This window comes from Chiloscyllium plagiosum, unplaced genomic scaffold, assembly GCF_037043375.1.
Source record: "Chiloscyllium plagiosum isolate Xiang-an unplaced genomic scaffold, Cpla_swu_hap1 HiC_scaffold_6, whole genome shotgun sequence".
NCBI lineage: Eukaryota > Metazoa > Chordata > Chondrichthyes > Orectolobiformes > Hemiscylliidae > Chiloscyllium > Chiloscyllium plagiosum.
Genome location: NW_028270144.1, coordinates 96,956,689 through 96,976,571, shown reverse-complemented (window position 1 = coordinate 96,976,571; position 19,883 = coordinate 96,956,689). Strand labels below are relative to the sequence as shown.

At 41.7% G+C, this 19,883-nt stretch overlaps 1 protein-coding gene across 1 annotated transcript in view; it reads right to left on the bottom strand.

Moving 5' to 3' along the window:
* LOC122551068 (neurobeachin) overlaps positions 1-18,451 on the bottom strand; it is a 991,558-nt gene extending 973,107 nt beyond the window's left edge. Inside the window, exon 1 of the mRNA XM_087988254.1 lies at positions 17,885-18,451. Coding sequence (XP_087844380.1) covers positions 17,885-18,190 — 306 coding nt within the window. The 5' untranslated portion in view covers positions 18,191-18,451. The remainder of the gene's footprint in view (positions 1-17,884) is intronic.
* Between the last annotated feature and the right edge of the window lie 1,432 nt (positions 18,452-19,883).

Sequence of the window (19,883 nt, the reverse complement as noted above, 5' to 3'; positions counted from 1 at the left end):
TGCCACTGGCAGGGACATTTTGGAGAATAGTCTTATGACTAGGATTTACTCATAATTGGAAAAATATGGCTTTATACAAGGAAGGTGGTGTCTCACAAACTTGATTGAGCTTTTGAGGAAATAACACAGTTAATTATGAGGGCAGGGTGGTAGATTTTGGCTGCATGGGCTTTAGCAAGACCTTTGACAAGGTCCCTTATGGCAGGCTGATACAAAAGGATAAGTCCCATGGGATTGCAGTGAGCTAGTAAAATGGATACGGAACTGGCTTAGTCTTAGAAGACAAAGTAGCGGTGGTAGAGTGATTTTCAGATAGGAGATCTGAGACCTGTGATGATGCTCAGGGATCAGCAGTGGGACCCCTGCTGGTTGTAATAGCTTAAATGATTTGAAGGAGAACATTGGTGGCCTGATTAGTAAGTTTTCAGACAGTATAAAGATTGGGGAGCTGCAGATAATAAGGAGAGTTGCCAGAGAATACAGAAAGAATTAGATATGCTAGAGACTTTGAAGGAGAAATGGCAGACGGAGTTTAATGTCGACTAATACAAGGTGATGCACTTTGGGAGCTCAAATGCAGGAGGGAAATATACAACAAATGGCAGAACCCCTTAATAGGATCAACATACAGAAGGATCTAGGCAAAAAGGTGTACAGTTTCCTAAAAGTGACAACACAAGTGAATAAGGTGGTCAACAATATGCTTGGCGAGCTTGCCTTCATCTGCTAGGGTAAAAAGTATAAAAATTGGCAAGTCATGTTGTAGTATATAGAACTATAGTCAGGCCACAACTGAAATATTGTACACAGTTCTGGTCACATTACCAGAAAGATGCAGAGGCTTCAGAGAGGGTACAGAAACTACCTACTAGTATGTAGTCTGGTAGAGAGGGCAGTAATTAGAAGGAGAGATTGGACAAACTTTTGGTTTGTTTTATTTGAAAGTCAGAGGATGAGGGGTGATCTGATATAAGTTTACAAAATTGAAAGGCATGCATAGGCTGGATAGTCAGATGTTTTCCCAGTGTAGAAATATCAATTATTACAGGACACAGGTTTAAGATAAAAGAGGCTAAATTTAAAGGCGATGTGAGAAGGTTTTATTTTGTTTTGCACAGAGGGTGGTAGGTGCCTGGAATGCACTGCCAGAGGAAGTGGAGGAGGCAAATAAAATAGCAATGTTTAAGAGGCATTTTGATCGGCAGGAATAGAAAGAGAAGAGGGGGATATGGATAAGGCAGAGGCAAAAGACTTTTTTAGTTAGAAAGGTATCATGTCTGTTCCAATGCTGTACTGTTCTATGTTCATTTCTTTTTCTCAATTTCATCAGAACACAATTCTTGTAGGATATGGAATTGACAATATTTGTGAAAGGTTTATAAATTTCAACTTTTTTCTCCAGTGCTAAAAAATCTAGTAGTTACCAACAGCAAGGCACACGACCTTTCAAAAAGTTTCCCAACATTGTATATGTCATTCTATTAATCAAAGACACTTCCCCATTCCAGATTGGTTCAGATGAACCAGCAAGTGTTTAATGTTTAAAAATTCATTTTGCTCAAACCTTTCCTTTAAAATGTCATTATTTTGGTATGTTCTCAGCTGATGTTAGATCTGGACAAGGCAGACCCTGGACTGAAATCTGGCTTGATAGATTTTTATTTTTGGTTTTAACAAGGTTGTCTTTTTCTGACAGATAAACACAATGCTGCAGATTCAGGTTTTAACAATAAAACAAAAGCTTGTTGAACAAAAAGATAAAAATAGAATAAACTAGACTATTTGGACATAATACAAATTTAAAGATTTGGAAACACGCAGTAAAATACAATCTCATCAATGCTAAGAACGCACTCTTACACTACTCCCTCAGACAGAATTGCCTTTGCTTTCAAATTTATACAGCTTAATTTAAGTGCAGCTTCAATTCCCCATCTTGAGAATCTGACGGTCTCTTCCTGGAGCTTTCGTAAATCTGAGTTTAGACTTTCTTTGTTTGAAATAACTTCTTCAGGGTTGAAATGAGCACTTCTGATTTGGAACATATAAACTAAAAACTTTACACTAAGGTAAGCATTTTTGTTAATCATCTTAAAACATCTCCCTTTTGTCAGGAATTACAGTATCTTTACATATCCAGCTTCAACCACGATTTCTACAAACTGCCAAAAACTTAAAAAGCTACTTTTCAAGCAATGGATGTTTCCAAGCCTGAAAACATTCCAGAATCTTTTATAGGAAACCCTAATGCACTACACTATGTACTTTGTTTGTTTGTAAACTCTCCCAATGTAAACAGAACTCTATTAATCCCCCAAAAATCTTCACTTTACATTGTATTTTAAAAGAAATCACCATGGCTACAGAAATACTTGAAACTTAATCATTAACCTTCATGCACACAAAAAATGCGTAGATCATAACAATCCAAGATAAATAATATGAATACACATGAACCATACACCTTATATTTCACAAAATGACACTTCCCCTTCAAACACAAAACGGGTGACTTTGATTTCTGCATAGAATAAATGCCTCAGCAATTTAAGAGACTTTATTATCATCAATGCAGTTCATTGAATGATCAAATCCAGGTACCAGATCCATTCATTGAAGTTCAGCGAAGTGGACCTCCTTTTCACATCTGTTGCACAAAATTCATAATCCAACCATTGTACTTTACTTGCAGGAATTACAAAATAAGCATATTCTTCACTTCTAAACACAAACCAATGACAACAGTTCACACAGCAAAATGACCAATTACTGTAACATACATTGTGTTATTCTCATACAATGCTTGCACAGGCACATTACATATCAGCAAAACAAACATACTCTTATGAACAGGCTATATCTCATGTTCTTCTCCAATTCTGCCACACAATGTATCACAAAATTAGTGTCAAAGACGGATGTACTATTCGTGATCAAATAGACAATTTGGAAAAGTTTAATTCAGAAGAGGTTATTCAATCATGAACTGAAAGAATGGAAATGATTGACACCACAGTGAAGTATAAATGAACTATTTGGCTAAGCGTTCTGGAAACTAGAACCCACAGACCAGAGCAGACCAAAACACTAACAGAAACCTTAGGCAGATGGAGTTGAACGGAAGTTTAAAGAGAAAAACTTCTTTACTGAAGTGTAAGATAGAATAATAACTGCTATGAAGCATGACGACTGCAGCTGATAGGACTACTGGACAAGAGTCAAAGCTGGCTTGATAGATCATATTTTTTGTTAGTTAGCTAACACTGGTTAGTCACTCAAACTCACACTAGGCTGCAGATGTTCTTTAACAGAACATAAGTTTATTACACAAAAAAACTATGTAAATGTCGAAGACAGCTAAAAAGATCTGAAATACGCAACATAAAATGGCAACCTATTTCTCAACACAAACTTGATTGAGTTTTTCGAAGAAGTAACAAAGATGATTGATGGGGGCAGAGCAGTAGATGTGATCTATATGAACTTCAGTAAGGCATTTGACAAGGTTCCCTGTGGGAGACTGATTAGCAAGGTTAGATCTCATGGAATACAGGGAGAACTAGCCATTTGGATACAGAACTGGCTCAAAGGTAGAAGACAGAGGGTGGTGGTGGAGGGTTGTTTTTCAGACTGGAGGCCTGGGACCAGTGGAGTGCCACAAGGATCTACTTTTTATCATTTACATAAATGATTTGGATACGAGCATAAGAGGTACAGTTAGTAAGTTTGCAGATGACACCAAAATTGGAGGTGTAGTGGACAGGAAAGAGGGTTACCTCAGATTACAATAGGATCTGGACCAAATGGGCCAATGAGCTGAGAAGTGGCAGATGGAGTTTAATTCAGATAAATGCGAGATGCTGCATTTTGGGAAAGAAAATCTTAGCCGGACTTATACACTCAATGGGAAGGTCCTTGGGAGTGTTGCTGAACAAAGAGACCTTGGAGTGCAGGGTCACAGCTCCTTGAAAATGGAGTCGCAGGTAGATAGGATAGTGAAGGCGGCGTTTGGTATGCTTTCCTTTATTGGTCAGATTATTGAGTACAGGAGTTGGGAGGTCATGTTGCGGCTGTACAGGACATCGGTTAGGCCACTGTTGGAATATTGCGTGCACTTCTGGTCTCCTTCCTATCGGAAAGATGTTGTGGAACTTGAAAGGGTTCAGAAAAGATTTACAAGGATGTTGCCAGGGTTGGAGGATCTGAGCTATAGGGAGAGGCTGAAAAGACTGGGGCTGTTTTCCCTGGAGCACCGGAGGCTGAGGGGTGACCTGATATAGAGGTTTACAAAATTATGAGGAGCATGGATAGGATAAATAGGCAAAGTCTTTTCCCTGGGGTCAAGGAGTCCAGAACTAGAGGGCATAGGTTTAGGGCAATAGGGGAAAGATATAAAAGAGACCTAAAGGGCAACTTTTTCACGCAGTGAGTGGTACATGTATAGAATGAGCTGCCAGAGGATGTGGTGGAGGCTGGTTACAATTGCAACATTTAAGAGACATTTGGATGGGTATATGAATAGGAAGGGTTTGGAGGGATATGGGCCAGGTGCTGGCAGGTAGGCCTAGATTGGGTTGGGATATCTGGTCGGCGTGGACAGATTGGACCGAAGGGTCTGTTTCTATGCTGTACATCTCTATGACTCTATGACTATTCAATTCAGAGATTCAAGTCCAGAGAAATTACACCACCACATTATCAAGTCGTCGGTCTGCTCGTTGAGCTGGTGAGTTTGTTCTCAGACATTTTGTCACCATGCTCGGTATCAGTGAGCCTCTGGAGAAGTCATTGAGCTTCGCCAGAGGCTCATTGATGATGTTATCTAGCACGGTGATGAAACGCCCGAGAACAAATCCACTAGCTGAGCAAGCAGACCGACAAGCTGATCCACAACCGGAGCTTCAAATCTTCTCCAAAATCTCAAACCACTACATTTTTAAAAAGTTGCTACTTAACTGACTTCTTTTTTTTTGCTATGGAAATAGTTCAGCGAGCCCTTTCCAAATATGCTGACATGAATACTTCACAGATCTGAGTCCCCAAACCTTCTCAGTTCAAGTAGACTGTAGATTTCTATCAAGACCTTCCCTGATTTGGAACAGTCGCAAAATAAGCCCTTCTGCTGGCAGTGATGAGAAACTAAACTGGTTTCTAAAAGCCAGTGTCTTCTCAACGAATTGAAAACAAAAAATACTTACATTCTAGATTCTTCTGAACTAAGAAAGAAAAGCTAATGGCCTTGAATATTTCCACTACCTGGCATAAACATCTTCCCATGAACTAGAGGTCTGTTATAATCTGTTTTTAACAAAACATTGGATTTAGTCACTGTTCCATAAGGATACTCTGACCTTTTTTCCAAAAACAAAATTCTTCACAAATGGAACAGTAATTTGTCTCTATTTTGAAATCCAAATTCTAAAAAATATGTAAATTAAACATATTTCATTGTAAAAGCATGCATTTTCAAGACTTAAACACACATGCAAATACAAGATCAAGAGCTGTCCTCAGTTTTGTGGGCTGTAACAGGGTCCTAATGCACATCTGATTAAAATCTCTCATTTAATTAAAGGGGGCATTTTCAACAATGAACTGGACATCTGAGCAGCAGTTAAAGTTTTCACTGTGTCACTAAATGTGCAACATAGGTCTGCATCCAAAGAATACATTGGAATGCTAGGAATATACGAGACAACTCGAGAATCGGTTCGCATATTTTAAAAATTCGTATGCGTTCGTGCTAATAACACTGGAGCATAATATTAAAACAGAAGTGGTCAAGATTCAAAGCAAGACAATTCCTGAGGGCAAGAAGTGATTTTGCTAATCGAAATTGAACCAGAAGTGTAAGGCATACTAACAAATACTGATGAAGAGAAAATGAGGTCTGCAGATGCTGGAGATCAGAGACGGAAATGTGTTGCTGGAGAAGCGCAGCAGGTCAGGCAGCATCTAGGGAACAGGAGAATCGACGTTTCGGGCATTAGCCCTTCTTCAGGAATGAGGAAAGTTTGTCCAGCAGGCTAAGATAAAAGATAGGGAGGAGGGACTTGGGGGAGGGGCGTCGGAAATGTGATAGGTGGAAAAAGGTCAAGGTGAGGGTGATAGGACAGATTGGGGTGGGGGCGGAGAGGTCGGGAAGAAGATTGCAGGTTAGGGAGGCGGTGCTGAATTTGATGGATTTGACTGAGACAGGCTGGGGGGGGGGAAGGGAAATGAGGAAACTGGTGAAATCCGAGTTCATCCCTTGTGGTTGGAGGGTTCCTAGCCGGAAGATGAGGCGTTCTTCCTCGTTTCGCTGTGGTCTGACGATGGAGGAGTCCAAAGATCTGCATATCCTTGGTGGAGTGGAGGGGGAATTGAAATGTTGAGCTACAGGGTGGTTGGGTTAGTTGGTCCGGGTGTCCCAGAGGTGTTCCCTGAAACGCTCCGCAAGTAGGCGGCCTGTCTCCCCAATATAGAGGAGGCCACATCGGGTACAGAGGATGCAATAGATGATATGTGTGGAGGTACAGGTGAATCTTTGGTGGATATGGAAGTTTCCTTTGGGGCCTTGGAGGGAGGTGAGAGGGGAGGTGTGGGCGCAAGTCTTGCACCTCCTGCGGTTGCAGGGGAAGGTGCCGGGAGTGGAGGTTGGGTTGGTGGGGGGTGTGGATCTGACGAGGGAGTCACGGAGGGAGTGGTCTTTACGGAATGCTGATAGGGGAGGGGAGGGAAATATATCCTTGGTGGTGGGGTCCGTTTGGAGGTGGCGGAAATGACGGCGGATGATGCGCTGTACATGGAGGTTAGTGGGGTGGTAGGTGAGGACCAGTGGGGTTCTGTCCTGGTGGCGGTTGGAGGGGCGGGGTTCACCTCCATCCCCCATCACGAAGGACTCAAAGCCCTCCGCTTCTTCCTTTCCCGCCGTACCGACCAGTACCCTTCCACTGACACCCTCCTTCGACTGACTGAACTGGTCCTCACCCTGAACAACTTCTCTTTCCAATCCTCCCACTTCCTCCAAACGAAAGGAGTAGCCATGGGCACCCGCATGGGCCCCAGCTATGCCTGCCTCTTCGTAGGATATGTGGAACAATCCATCTTCCACAACTACACTGGCCCCACCCCCCACCTTTTCCTCCGCTACATCGATGACTGTATCGGCGCCGCCTCGTGCTCCCACGAGGAGGTGGAACAGTTCATCCACTTCACCAACACCTTCCACCCCGACCTCAAATTCACCTGGACAGTCTCAGATTCCTCCCTCCCCTTCCTCGACCTTTCTATTTCCATCTCAGGCGACCGGATCAACACGGACATCTACTACAAACCGACCGACTCCCACAGCTACCTGGACGACACCTCCTCCCATCCTGCCCCCTGCAAAAACGCCATCCCATTCTCCCAATTCCTTCGACTCCGCCGCATCTGCTCCCAGGAGGACCAGTTCCAAAAACGCACATCCCAGATGCCCTCCTTCTTCAAGGACCGCAATTTCCCCCCCGACGTGATCGACGATGCCCTCCACCGCATCTCTTCCACTTCCCGATCCTCCGCCCTTGAACCCCGCCCCTCCAACCGCCACCAGGACAGAACCCCACTGGTCCTCACCTACCACCCCACTAACCTCCATGTACAGCGCATCATCCGCCGTCATTTCCGCCACCTCCAAACGGACCCCACCACCAAGGATATATTTCCCTCCCCTCCCCTATCAGCATTCCGTAAAGACCACTCCCTCCGTGACTCCCTCGTCAGATCCACACCCCCCACCAACCCAACCTCCACTCCCGGCACCTTCCCCTGCAACCGCAGGAGGTGCAAGACTTGCGCCCACACCTCCCCTCTCACCGCCCTCCAAGGCCCCAAAGGAAACTTCCATATCCGCCACAGATTCACCTGTACCTCCACACATATCATCTATTGCATCCTCTGTACCCGATGTGGCCTCCTCTATATTGGGGAGACAGGCCGCCTACTTGCGGAGCGTTTCAGAGAACACCTCTGGGACACCCGGACCAACCAACCCAACCACCCTGTAGCTCAACATTTCAATTCCCCCTCCCACTCCACCAAGGATATGGACTCCTCCATCGTCAGACCACAGCGAAACGACGGTTGGAGGAAGAACGCCTCATCTTCCGGCTAGGAACCCTCCAACCACAAGGGATGAACTCGGATTTCACCAGTTTCCTCATTTCCCCTCCCCCCAGCCTGTCTCAGTCAAATCCATCAAATTCAGCACCGCCTCCCTAACCTGCAATCTTCTTCCCGACCTCTCCGCCCCCACCCCAATCTGTCCTATCACCCTCACCTTGACCTTTTTCCACCTATCACATTTCCGACGCCCCTCCCCCAAGTCCCTCCTCCCTATCTTTTATCTTAGCCTGCTGGACAAACTTTCCTCATTCCTGAAGAAGGGCTAATGCCCGAAACGTCGATTCTCCTGTTCCCTAGATGCTGCCTGACCTGCTGCGCTTCTCCAGCAACACATTTCCGTAACAAATACTGATCCCAGAAAGGCAAAAGATGTACCATTAAAAACAATCACTAGGTTGAAGAAGAGTGACAACCCTAACTAGAGATAGTTGAAAGCTACAGATTTATAATCAGAAATCAGAAAAGTAATGAAAAATTCAACGAAAACATTGTGACACTGAAAAATACATCATGACATTGTAATTATGGCACATGCATAGATGGTACATTGCAGATATTTGTATAGATTGCACGAATGTAATCAAAATTATTAAATGTTCACAATCTTGTATATGAGATCATGTTAAAAGTCTTCTTTCTTTGGTGATGGCAAAGAACAATTAAAGATTTCTTCTTAAGTGATCATCATAGTATCTGTCTACTCAGAAGGCTTCCATCAAGTCCAACATAGGAAAACCTAATTAGAAGAATGTTGATAGCAACATCACAAGAGGGCAGTTCACAATCCGCAAGTGAATGCACAATATGCAGAGGAACTAGGGTTCTATTATATTTAGATCACCAGTAATCACTCACGTGACAGAGACTTTTATACAAAATAATATTGGCAATCAGCAGTGCATTAAAGTGCATATCAACAACTGCAGATTGCTTGCTTTGGAGCAGAGACACATGCAAGATCAAATTTAATGACACGCTTCAAACAGAGCATCTTTTACATGAAGATCAGCTGGGTGAGTTGTTGGAAATGCTTGGACAAATGAAATGTAATGTCTAATAAATGGGCAAATCACAAATTTTTATTTTATTTATTCATGGAGCATGCGCATCGCTGATCTGGTTTATTTCCCAGTCCCAAGGGCAACCCAACCGGCCATATCCACATTTCATGAATTAATTTTTTAAAATGCTGCCGCACCTACATCAAATGAATCAAAGTTAATAGGAAGTGATCAAATTCACAGATTAAAGTTAGACTAGAAGCATGTTTTTTCTAAGTTAAGACAACGAAGAAGCTAATAGTTACAGCAGCATTTGACGACTTTATGAAGGCCATAGTTGGTGTGTAAGTGCACATCCAAATCAGACCCGAGGCAACGCCAGCAGAATGCAAGACGAGCTCAGTTTCTTATTCTCTCAAAGCCCAGGTTGAAGGGTGGCCAGAAAAACTTGCAGGATTTAAGCTATTCAAGTGGACTGAGCGAGCCAGCAGTACACCACAATATGGGGTTCTACTTTTATATGAAACTGTCTCATATGCACAGCCTTCTTAAAAAATCTTCAAGCTACAATAGATTTTGTAAGACTGGTGCATTGCTTGCTCAATCAAGATGGTGTATTCATTGCAGGCACAAGAGGAAAATATTCATGTTTTGAATTAACTGTTAAAATGGCTCATTGATTGCAATGTGAAATGGAAGTAAAGCAAGTGTGCCTTAACCTAAAGGTCAATGAAAAGGGATGCAATGAAGAAAACAGAGGCTATAGTCAAAGCGAAAGAAAGTGTATAAGCTTACACCTTTTCTAGGTAGGGTTCAATACTCAATTGCTGGCTGAGCTTGTAGACAGACAAATGCAAAACAGGAATGTTCCTGAACACAGTAAGATGCTTATGATGCATGCAAGGGAAGTCTGAACAGTGGTGCACATTATGACATATCATAATGGCTTGTGATAATTTACTGCTTTAACTCTTTGGTATTACTATTGATCATTGTCAAGAGAGATCTATAGCATTTGTGTGGCTTATCCTGACCAAAAGTGAACACAACTATGTACCAACACAAAAGGAAGTGCTTGCAATCACCTTCAAAATCAAACATTTCACAGAATTTGAACTCAGGAGAATTTTCACACTACAAAAGGTCACAAATACCTAGTAGCCATTTATCCTTTAATTCATTCAGGTTGTGTGTGCTTCACCAGCTGGGCCAGCATTTATTCCCCATTCCCAACTTCCCTTGAGAAATTGATGGAGAGCTGCTTTCTTGAACCATTGTAGTCCATGTGTGAAAGGATCGAGAACACAAGGACATAGATTTGAAGTAATTGGCTAAGCAACCAAATAAGTTATGAAAATGGGAGTGGGACTGCAGAAAAGGCATATTTATTGCTGAAAAGGCAGGCTCAACTGAGATATTCAAAAGCAACTTAGACTTATTTGAAAAATAACACTGCTCAGGGTTTTGGAGACAAGGCAGGAGAAATGCTCTTTGGACAGCCACGATGCGAACATGATAGACCTAATGATCTCCTTCTATTCTGTAATAATTTGGATTCTGTTACTGACATGTCATGTGACAAGGCTGCATCAAATGGTGGTAGCAAGGGTATTTAGGCAAACTCCAGGTTGTAGAGCATAAGATACCAGTGACATATCAGAAATTCAAGAGAGTCAGAGTGCAGAGGTGAGTGCAGTGGCCATCACTAAGGAAAAGGTGCTGGAGAAGCTGAATGATCTAAAGGTGGATAAATTATCCTGGACCAGATGGAATATACCCCATAGTTCTGAAGGTGGTGGTTGTGGTAGCATTGATGATCTTTCAGGAATCACTGGATTCAGGGAGTTTCCCAGAGAACTTGAAAATGGCTCATGTAACACCCTATTTTAGAAGGGTGGAGATTAGAAAACAAGTTACTTTAAGCCAGTTTACCTGACCTTGTTCATTGCTAAGATTTTAGAGTCCATTCACAAGGATGAGCTTGTGGAAGTGGAAGATGGCTGAGTTAGCACTGCCTAATCAAGTGGAGGTCATCTCTAATAAATCTGGCAGCATTCTTTGAGGAGGTAACAAGCAAGTTAGACAAAGGAGAGCCATTGGGCATTACCTATTGGATTTTCAGAAGGCCTTTGACAAGGTGCTACACAAAAGACAGTTAAATAAGGTAACAGTCCGTAATATTAGGAGCAAGGTACGAGCATGATTAAAGGACTGGCTAACTGGCAGAAGGCAGAACATGGGGATAAAGAAGGCTTTTTCAGAACAGCAGCCAGTGACAAGTGGAATTCTGCTCCAATAAGTTATGGTCTTATGGAACACGCAGACAATTGTTAGAAAAGCCTTGACAGGAAGTTTTGTTTGTTTGTCTGGTCTAAAATGTAATCTAAAAATCATACTACCAAAATTGTATAAATAAGGCACCAAAGCTCCTTTACACTCATTGTCAACTATTCAGTTTCAAGTGCTCAAACAACAGACATGTTGTCACCCATTTTTGCTTGTTATGGATCACCAGAGAAACTGGTCACACAACAGTCCTTAAATTTTGTCGTTCTCCAATCAAAATTTCATGAAGCAAAATGGCATCAAGTATATCTACACTACTTTTTACCATTGAGCACTGAAAAGAGGAAATGAAAGAACAAGCATTGTATGGTGTTCAAACTTCAGAATGTTACAATGATTGGCTAATGTCTAGCTGAAGTATAGAACAACTGCATATTCCACTACAGAATATAGACCTGTTGAGCTTTTGCAGAAAAGACAATCAAGGACACGATTGAAACAAAATCAGAAATTGTCAAAGAAACTAAATAGGTCTGGCATTATCTGTGGAGAGAAAACAGTTTCAAAGCCAGTGACCCTTCTTCAGAACTGGGTAGTTCACAAAGCAATAACTCTGCTTTCTGTCCATAGACGCTGTTCAATTTGCTAAGTTACTTCAGCAATCTATATTTTTGTTCCAGATTTCTAGCATGCTCAGGTGTTTTGTTTATAGGACAGGATTGAGTCTGGTGCTACCAAACCTAATTGTTAAAGCTAATCAAACAGTTCTGTTAAAATCGTCGAACCAAAAGCAATGCAATTTCAGGCAAAATAAAGATGTTTGTGTTTTGAGCCTCCCCCAAAAGACTCTCACATGGAATATAGGAAATACAGTACAAGTATAACCAAAAGATTCACTTTTGAAATGTACAGAAAAGTGACAAGTGTAAGTAAATTAGATTAGCCCAGCAAGGGAAATTGTCAGCACTCAGGAGATCACAGTAAATTTTGAGCCAATCCAAACTTCTGTGACTAAATTATCAACTTCTTAAAAAACAGGATCTTGAGTGCTGAATCAAAATTTAACAGTCCAATAGCTGATTTTGCCCCTTCAGAAGGTTTTGTAACCTAGTTATTGAACTTTTATTTATATATAGTAAGCAGGAATTAGGCACAGACTGTGAAATATACTTCAAGATTTAGGACAAGGCTAGAATATTTCATTCGTACTTTGTATCAATATTTACTAAGGAAGAACATGCTGATAAAATATCAATAGAAGCAGAGATGATAGAGTTAATGGATAGGGTGAAAATTGATAGGAAGGATGGATTAAAAAGGCTGACTATGCTGAAAATGGAAAAATTTCCCAGGCCAAATGGCAATTCTTCTCAAATTCACACGTTCCTATTGAAATTCCAACAATAATTGGAGTATATATTCAGGATTTGCTGATCACAAAGACCTTTGTACTAGGAAACTAAGTTAGTATTTTAAAGGAAAACTATGTAAAATATTAAAATGTCTTGCTATATAATTTCAGCAATTCCAATGATTGGATTACATTGTTTTGATATATGATGTAATTGTGGGCTGCAATTAACACTGCTAAAGGAGAATTTACTTCCTATCGAAATAAAAATTCCAATGATAAGGTAGGTAATCTGAACAAATGAATGTTTCAAAATATGTGGTATTTACATCACCATTGTGTAAATTTATTCATGCTGCCAGACAAAAAGCGTCAAGGAATTTGCCAAAGTGAGTACTACTTATGGAATAATGCCACTGGTTCAAAGTGCACCAAAGATTGTTGCCCACAATTATATCACCATATATGAAGGCAAAATAAACATTCATTATGAAACACAAGTACATTTTCTTTGCACACAAAGGTACACAATATGAACATGCTATTTGTAATACGAAGACTCAAACAAATTTAGTTAATTACGAGTTTTTAATGCATTCAGATGATGGGTGCTTCACTGGTTGCATCTGCAATAGTTGCCCATCTCTAATTGCTCTTGAAAAAGCGGAGGGGTAGTTGCTTTCTTCAACCACTGCAGTCCATTTGGTGCAGGGACACCAAGAATGCTTTTAAGGGAGGGAGTTCCAGTATTTTGATCCAGTGACAGTGAAAGGACAGTAATACATTTATAAATATATAAACAAAATACGATATTCAATAGGATTTTACACAAGAGACTTTATCCTCATCAAGGTGAGGGAATTAGTTTTGGAGAGCTCTGTCGGAGTCCTGAAGACGACAAATACAGCATAAATGGGGAGAGAGTAGCAGAGTGCACTGTGGGGATATACACATCAGACACATACTTGCAGCACATAAACAGCTTCATCCACCATGCACCCCACACACACACAATCTTTGTATGCCCACATATACAAAGTTGTGATAGTCCTACTGGACTGTACAGCTGCTTGCATCAGAGTGATGATTTGTGGTCGTTTAACCGGAGGGTCAATACTCCTAAAGAAAGGGAGAGGTTAGAAGCAGAATCTCTCCTGTGAAAAAAAAGACCATTCAGCTCATCGAGTTTGCACCAAACCTCCAAAGAGCTATCCATCCAGACTGAGACCCCAAACTTATCCCCATAAGCCCATATTTGAACGAAATTGAATTGCACTTATTGTCACGTGTACTAATCCATATAGACTGCACCACCCTGTGCTGGTCTCTGAGCATGTCCAGAGGAGTTTCACAAGAATGGTCCCAGGAATGAAAAGCTCAACATATGAGGACTCTGGGTCTATACTCAATGGAGTTTAGGGGGATGGAGGGGAATCTAATTGAAATACACAGGAAACTGAGTGGCCTGGACATAGATGATGTTGGGAAGATGTTTCCATTGCTGGGAGAGACTGGGTCCAGAGGACACAGCCTTAGAGTAAAGGAAAGACCTTTTAGATCGGAGATTAGGAGAAACTTCTTCAGCCAGAGAGTGGTGAATCTATGGAATTCATTGCCACAGAAGGCTGTAGAGGCCAGGTCATTCAGTGTATTTAAGATGGAGATAGCTAGGTTCTTGGGTCTCAAGGGGAAATCACGGATTATTGAGCACGGGGTTTTAGATTACATTAGATTACATTACATCGACCCGCCGAAGCGCAACCCACCCATACCCCTACCTCTACATTTACCCCTTACTTAACACTACGGGCAATTTAGCATGGCCAATTCACCTGACCTGCACATCTTTGGACTGTGGGAGGAAACCGGAGCACCCAGAGGAAACCCACGCAGACACGGGGAGAACGTGCAAACTCCACACAGTCAGTCGCCTGAGGCGGGAATTGAACCCGGGTCTCCGGCGCTGTGAGGCAGCAGTGCTAACACTGTGCCACCGTGCCGCCCTTGAGAAATTTAATTAGCCATGATTGAATGGCGGAGCACACTTGATGGGCTGAATGGCCTAGTTTCTGCTCCTATGTCTTATGTCTCTGCGGGACAATTTAGCATGGCCAATCCACCTGCACATCTTTGGACTGAGAGAGGCAACTGGAGCATCCAGCAGGAACCCGTGCAAACACTGGGAGAATATGCAAATTCACAGACAGCCATCCAAGGGTGGAACCAAACACGGGTGCCTGACACTGAGGCAGCAGTGCTAACCACTGAGCCACCAAACCACACAGGTTGAGGAGAGTCCTTCATGGTAATTTCAGCTCATGTAAGATTTTAACCCACACTGCTGTCATCACTTTGCATTGCAAACCAGGCATCTAGCCAACTGAGCTAAATGACCCCACTCACCCTCACTAGTCCATGATTTCTTTCTGTAGCCTTTCTTCATTAACAGTCATATTTGCCCAAGATTTGATTGCCTGTAAACTTCTTAATCATACCACTTACATTCAAGCCCAAATCACTGACATGGACCACAAAAGCATAGAACCTAGCAGTGATCTTATGATGCCCACTGGAAATGGACCTCTGGTCACAAAACCAACCAAAATCACCCCCCATTTTTAAGCCAGTTTTATAAGATTGAAGAAGCACACAAAGGTATTCTCTACTGTTAAGTATTAAACTCTTTTTAGTATATATTAATAACCCTGATCTGGTGCATACAGGGCATAATTTCAGAATTTGCAGATGACCTGAAATTCAAATAAACTAAGCCCTGAAGAGAGGAGCAACAAACTTCATGTGTACATGGACTGACTGGTGAAATGAGCAGACACAGGGCAGATTAAGTTTAAGTTTAACGCCAAATAATGATAAATTATTCTGTTTTCTTAAAAAGGGAGAAGCAATATTAACAACTGGTAAAATTTTGAAGGAGTGTGGCAGTTCAGAAATACCTGGGATTTTACATATACAAGTCTTAGAAGGGGGCAAAACAAGTTGGGAAGGCTATTAAAAGGCATAAGTAATTCTTGGATTTAGAAGTAGAGGCACAGAATAAAAAATGAAGTTATGTTAAATCTTACAATAGACTGGCTTGGTCCCAGTTGAGGAATTGTAGCCACTTGTGGGTTTCATACTTTTATGAAGGGTATCAACAACTTAAACAGGATGCAATATAAAAAAAGAATTTTACCAGAGATTAAACATTTAAGACAGACTAGACTGGGCTTGTTCCCCTTAGAGCAGAAAGTTAAAAGATGACTTGGGAAAGGTTCAAAAACAGTATTAAGGGCTTTGATTAAGTAAACAAATAAAACCTGTTGCCCGTTGAAAAGTTGATAATCAAATGATACAATTTAAAGTAACTGTCAAACGAATGAAGAGTTGAGGCAAGAAAATTATATAGTATATTGCTGGCTGAAATGAGCTGCCGAAAGGTGATGAAAGCAGATTCAATAAGAAGTTTCGAAAGGCAATTAAGTAAATACCTGAAGTACAAAAGCTTGTAAACAACTGTGAAAAGCAGGGAGTGAAACTAACTCTAATACAGCCAGCAGAGGCAAAAGACTGAAAAGTCTGTCATATAATTAAGACTCCAGAGCTGTAACCTTCAAATCAGAATGGAATCAGACGAGTCAATTAACAGAATGCGCAATCATTCCAAACAAAAAGTTGTTGTTTGGGCAATTTACTGTTAACTTCATAAAATGTACTTCAGCGCAAAGTTTAGCACAGAAAATTAAGCTTTTCACATTTAACGCTTCTGGAAAACGCTCCACGCAAATCAATAACAGCAGTCAATTTGTGGTTTCTAAGATGTTGGCGGTATCTCTCAATCATTAGCTCCATAACTGACAGATTTCAGATTAAGTTGAGGTGAATAGTATAGCAGTCATTTGTCAATTTCAAGCAAGTCTGGTGGTTTTCCAAAATGCATAGTGGTCCTCTTACCCATCTGTTCAAAATTGAGAGAAATGTGAATACAGCGCTACTGCATTATCGTCCAAAAGCTAATTTGTTATTCAAACCAGTTCGTTGCCAATTCAAAGGCGTTACTATCATCTATATATTCATGTGTGTTCGGCTGTTTTAGTAAGAAAAGTAGAAATTAGAAATTCCATCAAGATCAGCACTTTCAGATATTAAAACAGCCAGAAACACTTCACCAAACCACGCAATGTACTTTCGAACTTCCCCATAAAATGCCAAATAATGCTCATCTGATACTTGGTCAAATGGGACAGGGAGAAAGTGAGGGCTGCAGATGCTGGATATCAGAGCTGAAAATGTGTTGCTGGAAAAGCGCAGGTCAGGCAGCATCCAAGAAACAGGAGAATCGACGTTTCGGGCATAAGCCCTTCTTCAGGAATGGCTGAAGAATTCCTGAAGAAGGGCTTATGCCCGAAACGTCGATTCTCCTGTTCCTTGGATGCTGCCTGACCTGCGCTTTTCCAGCAACACATTTTCAGCAAATGGGACAGGGACTTAACCGCAACTTGTCAAAAACAAAGCCCTTATATCGCTGGTAGGCAGGACTAAGTCTTAGGAAAGTGTTTCCAAAGTGTTTAAGTGGAAAAGTAAATCAGACCGTTGCGTGTTATCCCCAATCAGACCCGTTGCTCCCTTCCCTCATACGAGCTGGAGATGCAGACCATAGCGACAGTATACTCTTTCGGTTTCAGGATAATTTCCAACAGATCAATTTCCATAATAAAGTCACTTCGCCTTCCTCCTCTCGTCGCCACCCACCCACCCCACACCATTTGGACGCAGCTGACATGCCCTCTCCTATCGCAGGTTGTGTCTGGATTTCTACTTGCGTACACCATCTGGTTAATTAAAAGAAACCTTAACCCTTTCAGCCAGGTGCAACACAGCCCATGGCAATAAACCGTCCAGGCTGCATTTGATTCCGCATCGGTTCCCAAAAACAAAAATGTCAAAGCGACAAGAATTCACGTCAACATTTCTGCGTTTATAAAATAGAAACCCACCACCCACAACCACCCCCTTCCCGAAAGACGATATTTTCCCCCAACCACCCTCAAGGGCACAGATTAAAGACAAATGTAATCGCCACACTTTAAATAAAGAGACTCACCAAATTAAGCACAGTCTCCACGATATCCCTGTTGCTGACCTCCCCAACTTGGATGAGGCCGATGACAACGGCGAATTTCATCTTTATATTCCTAATGGGAACCGAGGGGTTAATGCCAGAGATGGACACCATCGAACCCACCGTGTCTGCTGCTGCTGTCGCCGCCGGCGGTAGTAGCTGTGGTTTGGAGCCGAGCTCCAGACCCCCGGCCCCGGCTTCCCCTCCGGAGCCCAAGCCGGTGTCTTCTCCAGCTCCAGCCGCTGGAGGCTGCATGTTTACCGGCAGCGCCGGTTTGTCGCTCGCCATGTCCTCCGACAGGAACAATTCCTGTTTCTCATTCACCGGCACCAGAGAAATTGGGGGGGGGGGGGTGGAATATTCTGGAAAAAAAAAGCTCAGCAGTATTCAACCCACACCACTGAGAGGAAAATAATCAGTACAGAGAAGTCTTCCTTTTTAGTACATGGCAAGGCTCGTTTTTTTTTAAAGCTCGATCTCTCCTTGAATTTATAAAACAGAATGACTGTAGTTTATTTTGCTGCTGCCGCCACTCGCAGCCTTATCATTTTCTCCGCCATCTTCTGGACCCCCTCGCTGCAGTCAGCATTGCTGCGCATGCGCACTGGGCGTCGGCGGGGACCCGTTAGACAAGTCTCAGGTGCCCAGGTGACAAGTGCACATGTTGCCAGCTCAGAGCAGTCAGCGGAGCGGGATCAGCTTATTCCGAGGGAGAAACAGAAGTGCACCGCGAAAACAAAGCACGAGTAGAAACCATTAAACCCCGTTTTATTAACGTCTGCAATCCTTTCCCATTTTTGTACGTTTCCGCGAACTAGTCAAAGTGATGAAAATGCTGAGCCATGTTGTAATTGCCTCCAACCATAAACCAGTGTCATTATAGAAGCAAGCAGCAGTTTGGAGGAGTTTTCAACAGGTATTATTATGAATAGCATACGTCTGAAAATATCTGCAATTATGTCAAAATACTCTCGAAACGAGTGTGGAGTAAACAGGGTTGTCCACACTCACTCTCATTAGGAGTAAATGGTATATTATAGTGAATTAGTCATTGGGATTTTCATGAGTGAATCAAACTCTAAGCGTTTTTGTTTTCTGTGCAGTGTGAATATTTAAGAATATTTAATTTTGTTCGTCCTCAAAGAGATTTATTTGAAATTAAGGAAAAAGGGCGTTTTTATATCCAACAATCTCTGGAATATCCTTCGGTACCTTCATCTTGGAAATCCAGTCGACTTCACCGATTGTACCGCATTTACTCATACCGACATTCCTGTAATGTCAAAAAAAACGTCACATTATGTTATTTTATGCAGCATCTAGTTATTGGGGAAAAGTGTCTGTATTCCAAACTGTACAACCCGAATAAACATTTTCAACAAAGCCACTGATCCTTTTATTTATCTTATTTCAGAAATTGAGAAAGCGACTTTTAGACGCATTATTTCGGAAAGCAACCACTGTAAGCAGAATGTAAACGCAAGATCGCCCTCTTATTCAATATTGTTTAGACCTGTGTGAAATTAAATCTTTCCTCTCTCGGTTTTTCATATTTTCTGGGGCAATAAAAGACTGGCACGTAGAGTCAATCAAACAGACGGGTTTAACAAAGGAGTTATGGATCATTAAACGACAATAATGATTTTTGTTAAACGAAGCCAGAAATAGGGTAACGAGGAACTCGAACAAGAAGTTTAGCTCAAAACTTCCTAAGAACATTGCGAGATGAATTGACCTCACGTTTCTTTGTGAATTTGTTAGGACTACCACGAGAAAACTATTGTAGAATAATACCTTATAAAATCACCATTGTTTTGCTTCAAAAATATAATTTATTTCAAATCACTTTGCTTCATGAGCAGCTACAGCCAAATGTTTATGCAATCTTACATCGGAGCTTTTTCAATTTTGGACTTTACCATTTGTAATGAAACTTAAAGAGAAGTAAATTTATCCAGTCCAAAACATGTTTAATTAAATC